At 34.2% G+C, this 17,874-nt stretch overlaps 1 protein-coding gene across 1 annotated transcript; it reads left to right on the forward strand.

Moving 5' to 3' along the window:
• The first annotated feature begins 11,758 nt into the window (after positions 1-11,758).
• Positions 11,759-17,175, forward strand: LOC142614813 (ent-kaurene synthase-like 1). Its single transcript, XM_075787449.1, has 14 exons — positions 11,759-11,852; positions 12,670-12,722; positions 12,818-13,103; positions 13,175-13,355; positions 13,754-13,971; positions 14,074-14,194; positions 14,361-14,458; positions 14,537-14,760; positions 14,859-14,971; positions 15,103-15,201; positions 15,578-15,793; positions 15,916-16,057; positions 16,372-16,617; positions 16,733-17,175. The coding sequence occupies exons 1-14, from the start codon at positions 11,801-11,803 to the stop codon at positions 17,036-17,038; spliced, it is 2,355 nt and encodes a 784-aa protein (XP_075643564.1). The 5' UTR covers positions 11,759-11,800; the 3' UTR covers positions 17,039-17,175.
• Positions 17,176-17,874: the final 699 nt, after the last annotated feature.

Genomic DNA, 17,874 nt, shown 5'->3' on the forward strand with positions numbered 1-17,874 from the left:
CCCTGAAAACTGTTGTTTAAACAATAATAACAAATACTCCTTTAATTTAGGAGTGTTTGAGTTATGTTTCTTATTTTAGGGTGTTTAAACACTATATTTAAAGAACTCATTCACACCAATGCTCAATTTTCAAATAACATTGCTTTATGGCACTTTTGAGAATTTTCTCTCTTCAAATAAAATAATAATACTTTTACTATACTCATAAGTTAAAAAAAAAAAAAAAAAACACGTACACATACTAAACACACAACTATGTATTTTTACATTTTAAAATATGTTATTTGAAACATGATATAAAACACATTTTTTCCATTATGAATACTTTAAACACGTATTTTCACAATATTCTTTAAACCACAGTTTTCACATCATTTTGAATAACAATACATAAATTTGCTACCAAATAGGCTCTAATAAGTATTCCACCAGCTGAGTTGCTATTGCAAAACGTAGAAATCACAATAACATTACCGTTGGAATTTTTGCTTTTTATCTCTAAAATACCCTTAGCTTTCTCATGAAAGCTCCATTTTACCAACTCTTTCACCATAAAATATTTATAAGAAAATCATACGGAGATAAGCAATTGCTATAATCTAACCACAAAATAGTGATACCCACAGAAAATCATATGAAGATAAGCAAACTGCAATGTTTTAACCACAAAATACTTATAGAAAATCCTACAAAGATAAGCAAATTGCAATCATCTAGGTCATGGGTTTAGGAATTAGAATTTTTGGGGTTACGGAGAGACAAATTGGAATTGGTTTTGGGTTTACAAAGAGAGAGATGTGTTTATGTTAATTAGCCATAAACCTTTAGTGCTACTTTGGGGCTACGGGAATAAACAGGGGGAGGGTGAAGAAATGAATGGATAGGGTGCGATCATACCAAAAGTAATGCACTGAGTCCCATCAAGCGTGTTTGGACGAGAGTAGTCCTAGGATGGGTGATCTCCTAGAAAGTCCAGGTGTTGCACCCCTTTCTTTTTGATTACCAAAAAAAAAAAAGTCTATGAAAGATTCTGGAGGATAATAAGAGAAGGAAATGGAGAAGATTTTTATGGGAATGAGAAGAAATGAATGGATGAGAAAAAGAGAAGGAATAAAAAAGAGAAAAAAAGGGCAAGTGTTTATGTTGGTTTCGTGTGTCAACTGTAATGTAACTATGTAAGGCAATGTACAAAAATAAAATATATATAAAATTTTGCTATTATTAACACAATATTTTTACAAGAATTTCATAACAATGCTTAAGTTACATGTTATTGGTTCTCATTTTAACTCCATCATACATCATTTTTATTATTATTTAATAATAGCTTGTTGTAAGTGCTCAAAAAATCAAGGCCCAAGTCCACTTAGACCAGTGGTATCATGTCCTTCAATTTAGCCCAAACAACAGAATTTGTATAAAGTGTGAGGAATTTAACCAAGTGCAATTCTATTTTATGTCCAAGCCTAAAATTGAAGAGTCCAAGATATTAAATAAACGGAATTTAAACAACAACTAGGATTAGTAATCTCCTCGGGATGGCCTGAGGACCAACCTTTTTTATATAATAGCAGCTTAAGTTTTACACTAAGTGTGTTCTCTAGTTCTCTTTCTTGTTCTAGTAATTTTTGGAAATTGATCATCCCCTTTTTCAGGTGGATTCCACTCCTTTTATAGTCCTTTCCTATGCATCTTGACAATCCACCTGTACGTTTCTAGGCATTCTCCTAGATACTTGTCCCATCAAGGCTCTAATGAAGGTGGTAGAAGGAAATGCTAGCTGTGAAGTTACTGTTCAGGGGTCATTTTCACATTAAAGCAGCTGATAAGGTTGGTGGAGGGTGTTGAATGCGGAGGTGGAAGAGATATCCTTCAAGAAGCTTCCTCCCACCTTCCTTACCCAGATTGCCATAACCTTTCCTTTCCTCGGGCCTTTTAGGGATACCCGTTACCCTGATTCCTTCTTTCTCCTTGAGTAGATGAGGTTCTCGAAACTTGCTTAGCCCCTAACCCTGGATTACGAATATTTGTTTCTTGGTATTGACTCTTCAGTCCTCAGACCCCACACAATAACCTCTTATAGTTATCAATGGTAGTACACACACACTAGGTTCGAGTTACACTTGGTATAAGTTTTGTCATTATTACATTACTTAATAACTTTCAATTGGATATATTTTTGACAAATCCACTGTTAGATTATATTATCTTCTTATATCCTTCATGCTAATAAAATATCAATATGATCATAGGTCAGTAAATGTCATGTATAAAATGTTTATCTTTCAAATTTTATATACTTTAAAATTATACACAAAACATTAGTTTTGGATCAAATAGTAAATAACATCTGACTATCAACTAACATGAAATTTGTTGTCAAGAACAAAGAAGATATGCAATTCAACTGTAGGATTTTCAAAATATTAACTCAATAAAAAGTTATTAAGCGTTGTAACATTAACAAAGAGTTACGCCAAGTGTTTCTTTGTTATAATCCTATATAACAAAGAAAAAGGAAACATAATATCATCTTTCATTTGTAAAATTTCCATTCTCATGTAAGCAGGTGGGTTATTGTTAGGAACCTAGAGGTTCCTAATGGGGATGGGTATGAATTGTAGGGGAATTGATGGGAATTGTAGGAAAATTGACTTAATTCGAGGTAGTCACCCTCCATAGAGAAAAAGAGAGATTAAGAGAGAGAGAGAGAGAGAGAGAGAGAGAGATGCACTAATGCATTAAGAAGTTGATTTATTCTTCATTGATATCTCATATTGGATTACAATCATGTATTTATAGGAGACTGGATCTAATCTCATTGGCCCACATGACCTCATCCTATTGGTTCTATTATTCCCCATGTACATTAATAATTCCAACATGTGCTTAATGTGATTAACCATGTGCATTAATAATTCCAACATATGCTAAATGTGATTAATATGCTTGGAATTGTAACTAACTAACTAAATCTCAATACAACAATTATTATTCACATGCTTATAGAGGTTCCTAACATTTTCCTCCGCTTGAAAACACCTTGCCCACAAGGTGTTGTTAAATAGCATCTTCATTAAAGGAGATCTTCCAACGGACCAATACCTCAGTGACGTTTTGATCACCATATTTATGCATTTCTCTTTAACAAGCGGTCCCGTGCACCTGAAGGTTTCTTCTTTGTAGATCTTCAAACTTTGCTCAAATTCTTGAGCCTTTAATGGTTCTTCAATCTTCAAGGTCTCATTGGTTCTTTGAACTTTGAAATATTCTTGTATTTTCAAGACCTCATTTGATTCTAAAACTATTAAAATTCTTGGCGCTTGTATCTTGGATTCTTGGATCACTGACACTTGGATTTTCAATTCTTGAATCATAAACTCTTGAATGGAAGCCTCCATTAGTGCATCAAGAATTGGTTCTTGGAAGATCATCATCACCTTCTTTGTTGGTTCTTTTGACTGAACTTCAAGGGCAGCATGTATGTGTATATCATCATCCACTTTGATACAGAATTCAATATCCTGGCTTGCAACAACAGGAGTAGATTCTTGGAACTTGATTTGTTTTTCGAGTTCCATTGAATCAAGAGATTGTAACTCTTCTTCGGATATGTTTTCAAGATCCTCTTGCACTCTTGAAAGTTCTTCCTTCATGGCCATGTTAGATTCAACCAAGACCTTGACCTTCTCGGAAACTTCATTCACCATTTGTTGTAAGTCTTTCAAGATTTCTTGTCGGTCATATTCACCCATCTCGAGATCGACAACTCTGATACCAAATGTTAGGAACCTAGAGGTTCCTAATGGGGATGAGTATGAATTGTAGGGGAATTGATGGGAATTGTAGGGAAATTGACTTAATTCGAGGTAGTCACCCTCCATATAGAAAGAGAGAGATTAAGAGAGAGAGAGATGCACTAATGCATTAAGAAGTTGGTTTATTCTTTATTGATATCTCATATTGGATTACAATCATGTATTTATAGGAGACTAGCTCTAATCTCATTGGCCCACATGGCCTCATCCTATTGGTTCTATTATTCCCCATGTGCATTAATAATTCCAACATGTGCTTAATGTGATTAACCATGTGCATTAATAATTCCAACATGTGCTAAATGTGATTAACATGCTTGGAATTGTAACTAACTAACTAAATCTCAATACAACAATTATTATCCACATGCTTATAGAGGTTCCTAACAGTTATAGAGAATAGATTAGACAAAACTAAAGTTTGCTAGGAAGAAGCAAGCTTACCGTTACTTCTTTGGTGTAGCAAACTTTGTTTCCCCTGAACTTTCTAATGCTCAAATATTGTGGCCAAAAATGGGGTTCTTACAATAGTGATTGATGATTTCTTCATCATTGTTGGTTCTGAAGAGGAATTGGTGAACCTTGTTCAATTGGTTGAGAAGTATATTTTCCCTTTTTCAGATTATTCATTTTCTGCTTTTCTTGGATTGCTTATTTGTTTGTGATTTTTGTTTATAGTCTTAAGTAGTCTTCTTAGTATAAAACTAATAATGCTATTGGAATTGAACCACAGGTGGAATGTTAATGTCAACACTAACTATTTTATTTTCAGCACTTTGCAACACAATCTTTGGCATTGGAGATTGATAGATAAATATTAAACACATTAGTCCAATGTAATAGGTCCAAGCTCACTCCTAGTTGTACTAATAGTTTTGGATTTAGTCGTCTATATATACTCATGTTATGGTTCATTGTAACACAAGTTATGTATTACACTCTTACATGATAAAGATGTAACCCTTAAAGGTTTCCTCCATGGAGGTAGGGTGACAAGGCTGAACCACGTAACCCCCATATTCTTAGTGTTCCTATTCTATGCTTCCTCTTCTACATCTACTCTAGCACATACAACATGGTATACACATCCACTCTGGCATATATAACATGCATGGTACACACATCACGTTGCTAACATATACAAAGACAAAGCATTCATGTGGCAAGGATGTAATGTGACAAGTCACATAATTGACCTTGCTTATTGATGCAATTACTTCTCTTTAATGTGGTATATATTTATAGAGATTGATTTAAATATTATCCTTACGAATTAATGTGTATGTATGTATGTATGTCCAATAATGTCAAAATTGTCTTTTGCTTCATCTCTAGTGGAGATTACCCTAAAATGGGAGTTTAGATGGTATCTGAATTTATAGAACAATGGCAACAAGAAGAAGTCTTAATTCCAAATTTTTGGGGCTAGCTATGGATCTTCAAAAAATTAATTAGGGACTGCCATGATATCTATATTTATAATTATAAAAAGGAACTCTTGAACATCTAATATTGCATTTATTTATACATTCAAATAGAGATTATAGAAGCAATGTTTTCAATGCAATGGTTGAATTTGTTTAAGTCTGGGTTAAAGGAAGCCTAGTGGGTGAGTGACAAGTTCGTGCCAACTATGGATTATTATATGAAAAATGGGTGCATATCATTTACCTTAGGACCTATAGTCCTCGTTGCTTTCTATTTTGTTGGGCTTAAGGAGTATTCACATCAGTCCATTAAAAAATCATCACCTATTTGAGCTTATGAGCAATTTTGGGCATCTACTTCATCATATACAGACCTAAGGGAATTAGTGCAAGGGAAATCATTGAAATATTGAATGCTTGTAACATCGTGCATTATTCATGGTGGAGGAGTTATTATATATACTAATCACAAACTTCCGCGTTGCGCGTGATAATTTTTTTATAGTGATCTCATTAATTAATAAATAAATAATTTTTTTTTGCAATCTAGTTTAATGTAATAAAGAGTAATGTATTTCATAACCATGTTTTCATTTATTATGATTCTCAAAAAAAAAAATTGTTTTCGTTTCTTATAAGAAAAATAAAAAATGTAATGTATATATAATTTATGTTGTACCAAAATGAATACAATAAAATTTTTTATAGGAATTCAAAAGGCAAGTTAGTGGACATATTCGTTTTTTAATAAAATTTATTTATAAAATTTTGTGTTGCATTAAAAAGTATATAAAATTTGGAAATTATTCTTTTAGTTTTAAACAAGCTTTCTCAAACCCTAGTTTTTCTACCCTTCAATCCAAAACACCAAAAAACATATCTAAAAAATTAATAAAACTTAACAATGATTAATTGGACCAATCAGAAAAACAATTTGTTGTTGGTAATATTGAAGTTATTTTCTTTGTGAAAATTACAAATTCATCCACCAAAAAAAATTATCAAATAAACAATTAGAATTAAGTTTCTAGATATGCATAGTTGTAAATAATAATAATAATAATGAAAATACAATTGCAAAATAAGCTAAAATATATCCGATTATTTTTGTTTGACTAGCCTTTTCTTTTCTTTGAATAAATAATATTATAAAGTACTTCTAATACAACTATTAAGTTTTTTTTTTCTTTTTTACAAAACTACAAATTTTCTCACCCAAAAAGATTAAAAAATAAACAAAATTTAGTTAAGTCTCATAGTTTAACATTTAAAAGGATCACTGAAAAAAAATCAAATTCTGACTTGCAAAACAACTAATTATTAACCCAATTCAAATCAAACCAATGTGATAAAGAAAAACTTGTGATCAAGAAATACCTAAATATGAGATCTCAATTAAATCAACAATTAAATATGATGTGACAATTAAATCAACAATAACAAAAAGAACCATTATTAGAAAATATACAAAAAGAAACTCTATATATTTGATATCTTTCACTTTGAATGAGATCTCAATTCCAATGATGGTTTCATTATTAGATATCTTACAACTGAAATCCCAAAAATAAGTGGTTAAAAAAAATCCACTAATAGAGAAACAAAATTGGAGAGAGAGAGAGAGAGAGTATTGGCCTCTTTGTCATGGACAACTTGGAAGGAATAGAGGAGAATGGTGGAAATGAAATAATAAGAAGTTTATATAAAAATTAAGATGGAAGAGGAATGGTGGAAGTAAATGAAATGTTGAACAAAGTGAAATTGTAGAGTTAAAGAAGATATAAATGAGAAAATTTAAAAATCTATAGAGGGAATCAAATGAATTTTTTTTAAAAACAATGATTGGAGGAAATGAAAAATTGAATTAAGAAGACAATAGTTGAAGAAAATGAAAAGTTAAACAAAGTGAAAATTGCGAAAAGGAAAATGTGAGGTGCCGAGGATCCGAAGACCCGAGGATCCAAAGAGCCGAAGACCCGGAGACATATTGAAAGGTCTAATGAGCAGAGGAGAATAAAGAAATAGGCCCGAGGATGAAATGGAATGGGCGGGTAAAGGAAGAAAAAGAGATTGATGATGTAGGAGACATATTGCAAATATCTGGGTGTGGCTGGATAACTATGAGCGTCGCATTAAATGTCCTGTACCAACCATTCTGGCCGCATTGAATAGGGAGTACCAGCTTTGTCCGCTGCATTAATGTAGAAATGATCTGAACAGTACAAAGCACAGAGCTAAAGTTTCTCTCCATTACCGACTACAAAGGAATGGACATGTGTCAATAGAAGGGGGTAGAGTAGATGGAGAGGTGTAGGGCTGAGATGATAAGGGCAAAGGGTATAAATAAGAGAGGAAAGACACAAAAAGGGAGGAGGAAAAAAAAACTTTGTGGTTGTTACCCTCTTTACAAATTCATTGTATGTGAATCTTTAGTCATAAAACGTTGTTGTGGTTGTTAAGTTTGTTATATGATTTTTGGTCCTTACAGAAAAAATAATAAAGAATGCTAAAGATATAAAATAAAATACTAATCGTAAAAACTGTGACTAAAAATAAGGAAATTACATACACGAGTTTAGTTGTATACTGCATAAATAGCTTAGGCCTTGGACCTTGAGGTCAAGTTTAACTCTCTTCCCACATACCATCGACTTTGTATATTCAATTACAACTCAAATGGTTTAGGTTGTACATGGTGCCTCAATTTATTGCTCAAAATTTCAGTGGTGTAAAGCACCGGCTGAAGGAGTAATGTCAATTGATCAAAATACATCTGATGCAAAATCAAATTCATTTCATTTCTCTCATGAATTGATGATAGTTTATAAATATCATGAAGTATATTCGAGCTCAAATTCTTCTGGATGTTCTGGTGTAGAGCTGTTGGTTTTGTAGCAAGAATCGTGTGTCCTCTCATCTGACCAATTATTACAAGATCGGTCAAGTTTTAGTAGCTTATATGCGTGTATAACCCTTTTGGTGGTAAGTTTTATGAACTAAGTTAACCACTGCAACACAATACCCCCTTATTTTAAAATGAACAATTGCCAAATGTGTTGTTGGTATTAGATTCAAATTTGTTATTCTTTCTCTCATTCTACACATTACAAATATTATCTATTTTTTTAAAAGGATTTCTACAAGTATTTTTCATCTTTTTATCTCTATAAATATATCATTCTTTTTTTTTATTAATATTTTTTTAAGGTGAACCATATTCTTCTAACTTCTATTGTAGTATGTTATATTTGCTTAATACACAACTAAATTTTATAAATTTCAAATTTATTATTCAAATTTCTCATCTCTTAAGAAATAAGGAAATTATAATAATATATATAAAAAAAAACTCATCACAAAATTACAGCGTTATCTTAACCAAAATTAAAATGAAACCAAAGGAATAAAAAATAGACTTTCTAATAATTTATTACTCAAAAAATTGGTAGAAATATTCAAATTTATAGCCATGTAGATTATGTTTTGATATAATCTTTAATTACTATTTCCAAAAAAAATCTAAGTATTAGCCCAAACCAAATTTCAATCAAAATTATAAAAGGGTGTGGTGGGCCTTTTGTTCTTTTTTTTTTTTTTTTTTGTAGTATTGGGCTGGGCTGCCTCCTGCCATGCTAGGCCTGAGGTGTTTTGGATTCAGGGAGTTGAGACCAGTCCAATTGCAACCCACCTTAGTCCGGCTTGTGCACAAATTATGCCCCGTTTGCCAAGACTTTTGATCCCATGTCCGTGGCAGGCAGAATTGCTATAGTAGTTACAGTAGACAAATATAATACAGATAATAAAAGAGATTCGTTTACTATTTAGAAAAAAGCAGATAATGGGTCATTACAAGGAATACATGTTTTATGAAATAGTAACAAAAATAAATACAAGAGAGGTAATAATGAGTTTATTAAATCAAAGAGAAATATCAGTCTACCGTGTCAAGTTATATTACGGGGTCTAAGTCGAGAAAGAAGTCATTTCCTCAATGCTAATAATCTCTCTGAGAAGAAATTAACTACTTTGAGGGAATGAGCCTAAATGACTTGTGCCTAGAGAAGTTCCTTGCCTTTAGCAGAGAGCATGGGTCAGAGAGGGAGAGAGGAAATTAACCTATTTGGTGCATACTTGCCATTATATCCTCTCTCTTTTTGTTTTCTTGTTCTCTCTGGCTCTTTCTTTCTTTTCCTTTGTTTTTATCTCTTGTTGTTTGTTAGTTATTGTGATTCTCTCCCTAGAGGTTACTCCTCCCCTTCCTGTGCATAGTAAGGGTTCTTTATATAATGCCTGCTGCGGTTGGCTTTTACCATTTTAGCTCTTAATTGTCTTTGTCTGGTGTGGGTGTCCTTGCTGACCATTACTGATTGGTCAGTCGCTCAGCCAGCACCACTTACCTGTGCTAGCCATGCCACTCCACATCACTAGACGAAGATGATTATTTTGTTTGTTTGCTTGCCGTGACATTCTTACTTGCCACGGCGTGGGTGCTCTCTCTTTCTGTTCCTCATGGCATGCACCTAGCGGTTCCAACTCAGCCTTGCTTTTTTTGGGCGGTATGTTATCCTAGCAAGACACTTTCTCCAAAAGAACCTAAGCAGGAACCTCAAAATAGGTTTTTTCCCTCTCCCCACTGCCAGACTATGCCCTCTAACCCATGACTCACCACTTCCTGTATTGGTTGGGTACAGGCTGGTGGTGTCTGGGCCTTGCGCGTGCCTCACTTTCATGCTTGTTCAAAATCCGCCTACTGCTTATGCGTTTGCCGCGATTTGAAGGTCCGCCTGCTCATTATGCCATTCGTCCTTAACTTCTTATGGCGTGGGCCGTTTCCTAATTTCTTTATGGCTTGCTCCCTTAGGGGCTGGACTTTTTGTGGGCCTCTCCTCCTTCAGGTCATTCTTATTGCTGCGGTCTTGTTATTACTTCCTATCGCATCATTCTGCTATTCTTGTTGTGATGTCACTTGACCCAGATCTGCTTGGCCTCTTTGGGCTTGTTGCTTATTTCTTTCTTGCAACCTAATAAGCTCATTGGGCCTTTCACTACATCACTTGCAGGCTCCTATGTCCCATTTACTTCCTCCTAGGCATCCTTGGCCCATTTACTTTCCTTGGGCATCCTTGGCCCTTCTACTTTTCCCATAGGCTTTTACTAACTCCTTGGGCTTCCCTGATCCAATTATTTTATCCTTCATCCTTGGGGCTTATGGACTCTCCATTGCCCCTTACTTTCTTTAGTCACATTACTTCGGGCTTGCTATAGCTGCTATTGCCCATTTTCACTTTTTTACATCATATATTGCCCATGGGTTTGCTTCTGGGCTTTTTTACGCCTGTTTGCTTCTTCAAGATCCATTTATTTGATTTATGGACTTATGATCCAATTGCTAGCTCTTTTCAGCCCACGTTGTTGGGCCTCCTCTCCCTACTGGGCTTCTTAAAATGAGCATAAACAAAGGGAAAGAGAAGACTTTTTATGATGGGAAATGAAAACACACACACACACAAAATACCAAAGCACATATTAAAAAAAAAAAGAACTATCAACCTTAATTAGAGTTATAAGAAAGAACAAAAATCCACCAAAATAAAGGAGAGAGAGAGAGAGAGAGAGAGAGAGAGAGAGAGAGAGAGAGAGAGAGAATACTCACATTTTTGTGTGGGAAAAATATGGATTGAATGGAAAAAATTATATCAAATTTATATATAATAAAATAGGGAGTATAAGAGTCCAAATATAAGAAAGATAAAAAAGCAAGTGTAACAGTAAAGCATAAAGTAATGGAAGATAAAGAGGCAAAAAAAGAGGAGAAAAGTTGGAAGAAATGTAACATTACGTGTGAACTAATAGGAAGAAGAAGAGAGTTTTTTTTTTTTTTTTTGTGTGGAGAATTTAGAGAATAAAAATTTAGAAAGAGAAAAGAAAAGATCGAAAATATGGATGATGTGACCTCTAATATGGCTCAATAGGAGTAAAACAACGATAAAGACTACACTAAAATCATACAGCTACATAAACTAAAATCATATTTTCAAAACACGATTTCAAAAAGAATATAAACAGAGAGCGTGCAAAATATATTCTCCAAACCACGTTCAGACAACAAAACCTGAAAATTTTAACATTACTCCAAACCTAAAACTAGTCAACTTGTCATTAACCCTTAATAAAAAAATAAAAAAAAAAGGTTCACGAACTTCGAATATTCACGAATTTTCAAAGAATTGTGTAGTTTTAAATCTTCCTCCCCCGTATACCTCCAACTATCTAATTATATATATATATATATATATATATATATATATATATATATATATATATATAGTTTTCTAACTTTTGTTGTATTGCTTTCACCAAAAAAAAAAAAAAACTTTTGTTATATTGCAGCCTTTACTTCACCGTATCGGTCTGCCTTTGATTCCTGGGTCCCACTTCACATCTATGTTATGTATGTACGTATTATGACTATATTTAGCTGACTGTGCGAGTCTGTGACTCTGTAGCTTAAGTAAGTACAACAAATACTTCCTCATTTTGGCACAAAGTACAACCATGTCTCTCTCTCACTCCAGCAGACCTTGGTGTTCTCTTTACTCTACTTCAGGTTCCATCTCATTCTCTCTCTCTCTCTTGATTGATTGTTTTTGGCTGGTTGCATGTTTTTGGGTTTTTTGTTTTATGTTAAATCCTTGCTATCTCCTATCTGAATGAACTTTTGTGGATCCTTGTCTTTAAGTTTCATTCAATATTTTATTTTTGGAACTGGGTTTCTTGTTTGCATGTTGAATCTTCTTGGCAAGTGATGCTTTTAGAGATTGAGAGGAACTAGTGTATGCTTTAAGAGCTCCTTTTTCAGAGAGAGAGTTTTTTGGGTTGGTATAATATCCAGGTGTTTGTTTATGTCATGGATTTCTTGTCTCCTTTTTCAGTAACTTTGCACCCTGTATCCAATTTCTGGACAATGTGGACAAAAGTCATTTAAGATGGTTTGATGTCTGCGTTATGAGGGAGAAAATAAAATTAACTGGAATGAGCTACATGGTGAAGAGGGTGGATGTAAAGAGCATTGGTTGAGACCGTGCAAAACTATAATTTTTATTCTATCCAAAGTCATACTCTCTATTTCTTCCTTAATTGACTTGCCTCGATATGAAAATGAAGTGGTAGAATAGTGATTGTGCATCTGATCTCAAACAAGAGGGACTGTAGGATCTAGAAGATTCAATTTCACTGTAAAACCACCAGAGAATGAAATTTGTAACTATGAAGTAAAAACTGAATCAATTCCTTTTATTTCTTTATTTTTTCTATTTAGTTTTCTTAATTTATAACTTAGAGACATGCTTTGAGTAACTTTAATTGGCTATCTGTCTTTACTATACCTTCTTTAATCTCTGGTGGGTTATTGTGTTCTCAAACAGTTAGTTTGGTTCCTGGATCAATTGAAGCTAGAAAAGCCAAGAAACCAGCTTTGGTATGAAAACCCTTCATTCAGTTTAATTACTTTTTTGTATTCTTGTATATCAGTCAATTATATTCACGAAAATTTATTTTTATTTATTTATGCAGTTCATCGAGGGGACTAAACAAAGAATCAAAACAATGTTTGATAAGGTTGAACTATCTGTTTCCTCTTATGATACCGCCTGGGTGGCAATGATCCCTTGCCAAAATACTCCACAAGCCCCCTTTTTCCCTCAGTGTGTGAATTGGTTGTTGGATAATCAACTCCATGATGGCTCGTGGGGTCTTCCTAATCGCGATTCCTTTTTAGTTAAAGATGCTCTCTTATCTACCTTAGCATGTATCCTTCCAATAAAGCAATGGGGTGTTGGTGAAGAACAAATGAACAAGGGTAATTCTGCTATTCCTCTTGCAAATCTTTTTAATCGAGTTCCAATAGATAGATATTCTCTCTTGTTGCATGCTTGTTCTATATTGAGTCAAATATAGCTGCAGCTACTGACGAGAAGCAAGCTTCTCCTATTGGATTTAACATAATATTTCCCGCAATGATTGAGCTTGCCAAAAATTTAGATTTGAATATCCCTCAAGGAACAACAAATTTAGATGCTTTGTTCCACAAGAGAGAGTTGGAGCTTAAAAGGTACATTTCTAATTCAGTTTTGGTTTCTGTTCAGCTTTATCATTAAGTGAATTTGCTTTTTTGTGTTTGTGTTTGAGTACTTCCCTTGATAGCAATGGACATGACAAAAATTGTCCAGTCTCAAAATCAGGACGTAAAACTAGTGGGGTTAAGCCTAGTCAAGGTGAGTACTGAGCTCAAAAAGCTGAGTGACCTTGCTGAAACTTGATTGGCTTGGCTTGCTTTGTCTATTAAATGTATTTTGAATCACGGAGTGAAAAGCATTATTTCTTCTAATGATAAAACTGTTCTTATATGAAATGTGAATAGTAGTACAAACAGAATAGAATGTTTAAGTTTGTGAATGATGGCCTTAGATTCTCCTAACTAAACCATCTCTATTACATTTCTACTTTTAGAGGCTATGGTAGCAACTTGGAAGGGAAGGGGTCCTACTTAGCATATTTTTCGGAGGGACTGGGGAAGTCAGCGGATTGGGAGATGATCATGAAATATCAAAGAAAGAATGGGTCACTTTCTAATTCACCATCCACCACAGCGGCTGCTTTTACTTACCTTAAGAATTCTGGTTGTCTTAGTTACCTTCACTCACTCCTAGATAGGTTTGGGAATGCAGGTCCCTCTCTCCATACTTGCCTATAGTTTGCTATGTATAGTTAGTTACATTTCTGATATCTCTGACAATTATTTGGTTATTTTCAATTTTAATTTTTTCCAGTTCCTACGGTTTATCCTCTGGATATATATACTCGTCTTTGTATGGTTGATAGTCTTGAAAGGTTGGGAATTGATCGGCACTTCAGGAAGGAGATCAAAAGTGTATTGGATGAAACGTACAGGTAATGTCATTTTTAGGTCGTTGCACCAATTATGGTTTGATACTCCTTTGAAGAATAATAAATTCATACTATTCTCCAATAAATTTTCAAGTCAGGCAATAGTTTGAGTTTTTAGATTTCATATAGTTCTTGATTACCGGGAAAGATGACATTTGCCAACAAACAGATACTGGCTACAAGGTGAGGAGGAAATATTCTTAGATACTGCCACTTGTGCAATGGCGTTTCGGATATTACGTGTCAATGGATTTGATATTTCTTCAGGTACTTTGTGATTTAAGAGACAGCCTACCAGATTTTGATTATTTAGGAAACGTTTAAAATCTTTATCCTGTTTTGTAGATCCATTTACCCAGCTTTCAGAAGATCATTTTTCCAGTTCCCTTGGAGGATATATGAAGGACATTGGTTCTGTTTTGGAATTATTTAGGGCTTCACAAATTATCATACATCCTGATGAATTTGTTCTGGAGAAACAAAATTTCTGGACCAGTCAGTTTCTGATACAGGAATTATCCAATGGTTCAATTCACGCAGATGGACTGAATAAATATGTTAGCCAAGAGGTTTTTCCTGCAATAAAACCCTTCCCTCTGATTTACTGATGTTTTCCTGTATAGTCCAAAGTTAAATCTCAGCAGACTGCAACCTTTAAACATTTCAGGTGGATGATGCTCTTAAGTTTCCCTACCATGCAAGTTTGGAACGGTTATCAAACAGGAGAGCCATTGAGAATTACAATAAAAATAATACAAGGGTTTTAAAAACTGCCTATAGGTAAACCTTTGGTGTTTCTTTGTCCTTTATTTTCTCTCAATGGAATATGGAGATTTTCATTCCGAAAAAAATAAAAAATAGTTGTCATTAGTTTAAACAATTGCTTTATACTTGTACTGCTCTTATATCAGTTCTTCAAATATTGGCAATGAAGATTTCTTAAATCTGGCGGTCGAGGACTTCAACATCTGCCAATCAATACAGCGTGAAGAACTCAAAGATCTTGCAAGGTGCATATTTTTGTGTAGTTTCAGCTATCATGATATCATCACTGGGATTTCTTGGAATATTCTTTATGGCTGGATCAAATGTTGGCATGTGTAACAGGATAAATTGGCATTCTAAACTAGAAGCTACTTTCATTTTTTTCATTGGCACATGGAACTGGAAGCAACTTTCAGTCCTTTTACTTTTATTTTTTTGGCAAAACATAATCTGGAATCAGTGGTTTGCCCCTGTTACTGGTTGATAATATTTGCTACATGACCATGATATTGAGAAAAACCAATTAGATTATCAGTCATTGGGATAGCTTCTTGCTTTAAACAGTGAAAGGAAGCAGATTATCATCTTTTGTTTGTAAAATTTTCATTTTCATGTAAGCAGGTGGATTACAGAGAACAGATTAGACAAGTTAAAGTTTGCCAGGCAGAAACTAGCGTACTGTTACTTCTCTGCTGCAGCAACCCTTTTTTCCCCTGAACTTTCTGATGCTCGAATATCATGGGCCAAAAATGGGGTGCTTACCACAGTGGTTGATGATTTCTTTGACGTTGGCGGTTCAGTAGAGGAATTGGTAAACCTTATACAACTGGTTGAGAAGTATGTTTCCCCTTTTTCAAATTCCTTTTCTTGAATCTCTCTCTGTCTGTGATTTCTGTTTGAAGTCTTAAGTGTAGTCTTTAATGTGTAATACTGATGATGCTATTGGAATTGAACCACAGATGGGATGTTGATGTCAGCACTGGCTGTTGTTCTGAGAATGTTGAAATTATATTTTCGGCACTTCACAGCACAATCTGTGACTTTGCAGACAAAGGATTAACATTGCAAGGACGTAATGTGATAAGTCACATAATTGACATTGTGAGATGAGACTTCCTTTTTTCCACGTTTACATTGTAATACGTTTTGGGTGTATCACTTTCGTAGGCTTTTCTGATCTCTCCTATGGTTGTGACTGATGCAATTACTTCACTTTAATGTAACCTGTAGATATTTATTTAAAATATTAGCCTTAGGACTTGAGTTTATGTATGTGGAATAACTTCAGAATTTGCTTCATTTTCATCTCTCATGGAGACTACCCTGAAAAAAAGAAAAAAGAAGCTTGGACAATCTCATTTTGCATTTATTTATTCATTCAACCAGAGATCATATGAGCAATGCTTTTCATGCAGTGGTTGAATTTGCTGAAGTCTATGTTGAAAGAAGCAGAGTGGTTGAGAGACAAGTCCGTGCCATCTATGGATGAATATATGACAAATGGGTACGTGTCATTTGCCTTAGGACCTATAGTCCTCCCAGCTCTCTATTGTGTTGGGCCTAAGCTTTCAGAAGAGATTGTTGGAACTCCAGAATTACATCATCTATATGAAATTATGAGCACTTGTGGACGTCTTCTAAATGATATACAGACCTTTAAGGTACAGCAACCCCCCCCCCCCCCTCCCCAAAATGAAAAAGATAAAAATGTTATTATTAGTTTCTCCTCGTAAATGATTAGTTTGGAGTTATTAATCTTTTCATGCTATGATGCAGAGGGAATCTGAGGAAGGGAAATTGAATGCTGTATCTTTGTGCATGATTCATGGTGGTGGAGATTGTACTAAAGAAGAGACCATTAAGGAATTGAAGAGTTTTATTGCTGGAAAGAGGAGAGAACTTCTGAAATTAGTTTTGCAGGAAAAGGGGAGTGTAGTTCCAAGAGCATGCAAGGATTTGTTCTGGAAAATGATTAAAGTGTTGCACCTATTTTACATGAAGGATGACGGATTCACTTCGCATGAGATGTTCAATTCTGTAAATGCAGTGCTTGAAGAACCCATCGTTCTCAATAAATTGTAAGTCTATGTACGTTAGATTAACCTGTATCCCAGGTGAAACAATTGAAGGAATCGCTTGGTGCCTGTGATCGCAAGTTTTAATGCACATTGTATGCATAAAGGGCTGATTCTGCCCCTCCTTCATATCCTTCTTTTAAATTATCACTTCTTTGCATGAGCTAACTTGGCAATTTCATCTATTAGAAGACAGATAGAAAGTGTTGCATGCTTATCATGGGGGAAAATGGGCATTTGCCCTCTAATTTACAAACCATGTAGCAAAATGCTCATATTCTGAAATTATTTAGCAAAATGCCCCTATTTTTAAAACTCAATTTTTATAAAATCGAGTTTACACTAGGATCATAACATTGGGATAATAAGAAAAATCTTTGGATATGGTCTAAGCAAAAACAATTACAAATCCTAGCAAAACAAATTATAAAATCCAAATAACCTTTTCCGGATGTGCAAATTGACTACAAAACTCTTGATTATATATTTCTATTATTAATTTTGTTAGAAAAAAACTACAAAAAATTAAAAAATTAGTGTTAATAATACATCGTTGTCAACCTCTGGTATTGATATTCCAATTTTTCAAAATTTTTGAACAAAGAAAATGGCCCTTCTTAAGTTTGAATCCTAGATTTGTCCCTGTTAATTTTGGAAACCTACCGTGGTGGTTTAGCCCACGATAGTGTATGAATTGTTGGGTTTGGACCCCCAATTAATTTGTGTGATACTCTGGGTATAACTCACAATGGAAGATACCAAGAGGAGTTTGGTTGATAGATGGTAGTTAGGTATGGCTGTGAGGTGGTTTTTACTACTAATTTGACTACTTAAGGAGGTTCA

The sequence above is a fragment of the Castanea sativa genome, chromosome 11, assembly GCF_040712315.1.
Source record: "Castanea sativa cultivar Marrone di Chiusa Pesio chromosome 11, ASM4071231v1".
Classification (NCBI taxonomy): domain Eukaryota; kingdom Viridiplantae; phylum Streptophyta; class Magnoliopsida; order Fagales; family Fagaceae; genus Castanea; species Castanea sativa.

What these genes read in the sequence shown, in the direction of transcription:
- LOC142614813 (XM_075787449.1), top strand. Translation starts at nt 11,801, where the DNA reads ATGTCTCTCTCTCACTCCAGCAGACCTTGGTGTTCTCTTTACTCTACT. An exon ending in TGGATTTGATATTTCTTCAG is followed by an intron (nt 14,459 to 14,536) that starts GTACTTTGTGAT and finishes CCTGTTTTGTAG; the next exon opens with ATCCATTTACCCAGCTTTCA. An exon ending in TAAGTCACATAATTGACATT is followed by an intron (nt 16,058 to 16,371) that starts GTGAGATGAGAC and finishes CTTTTCATGCAG; the next exon opens with TGGTTGAATTTGCTGAAGTC.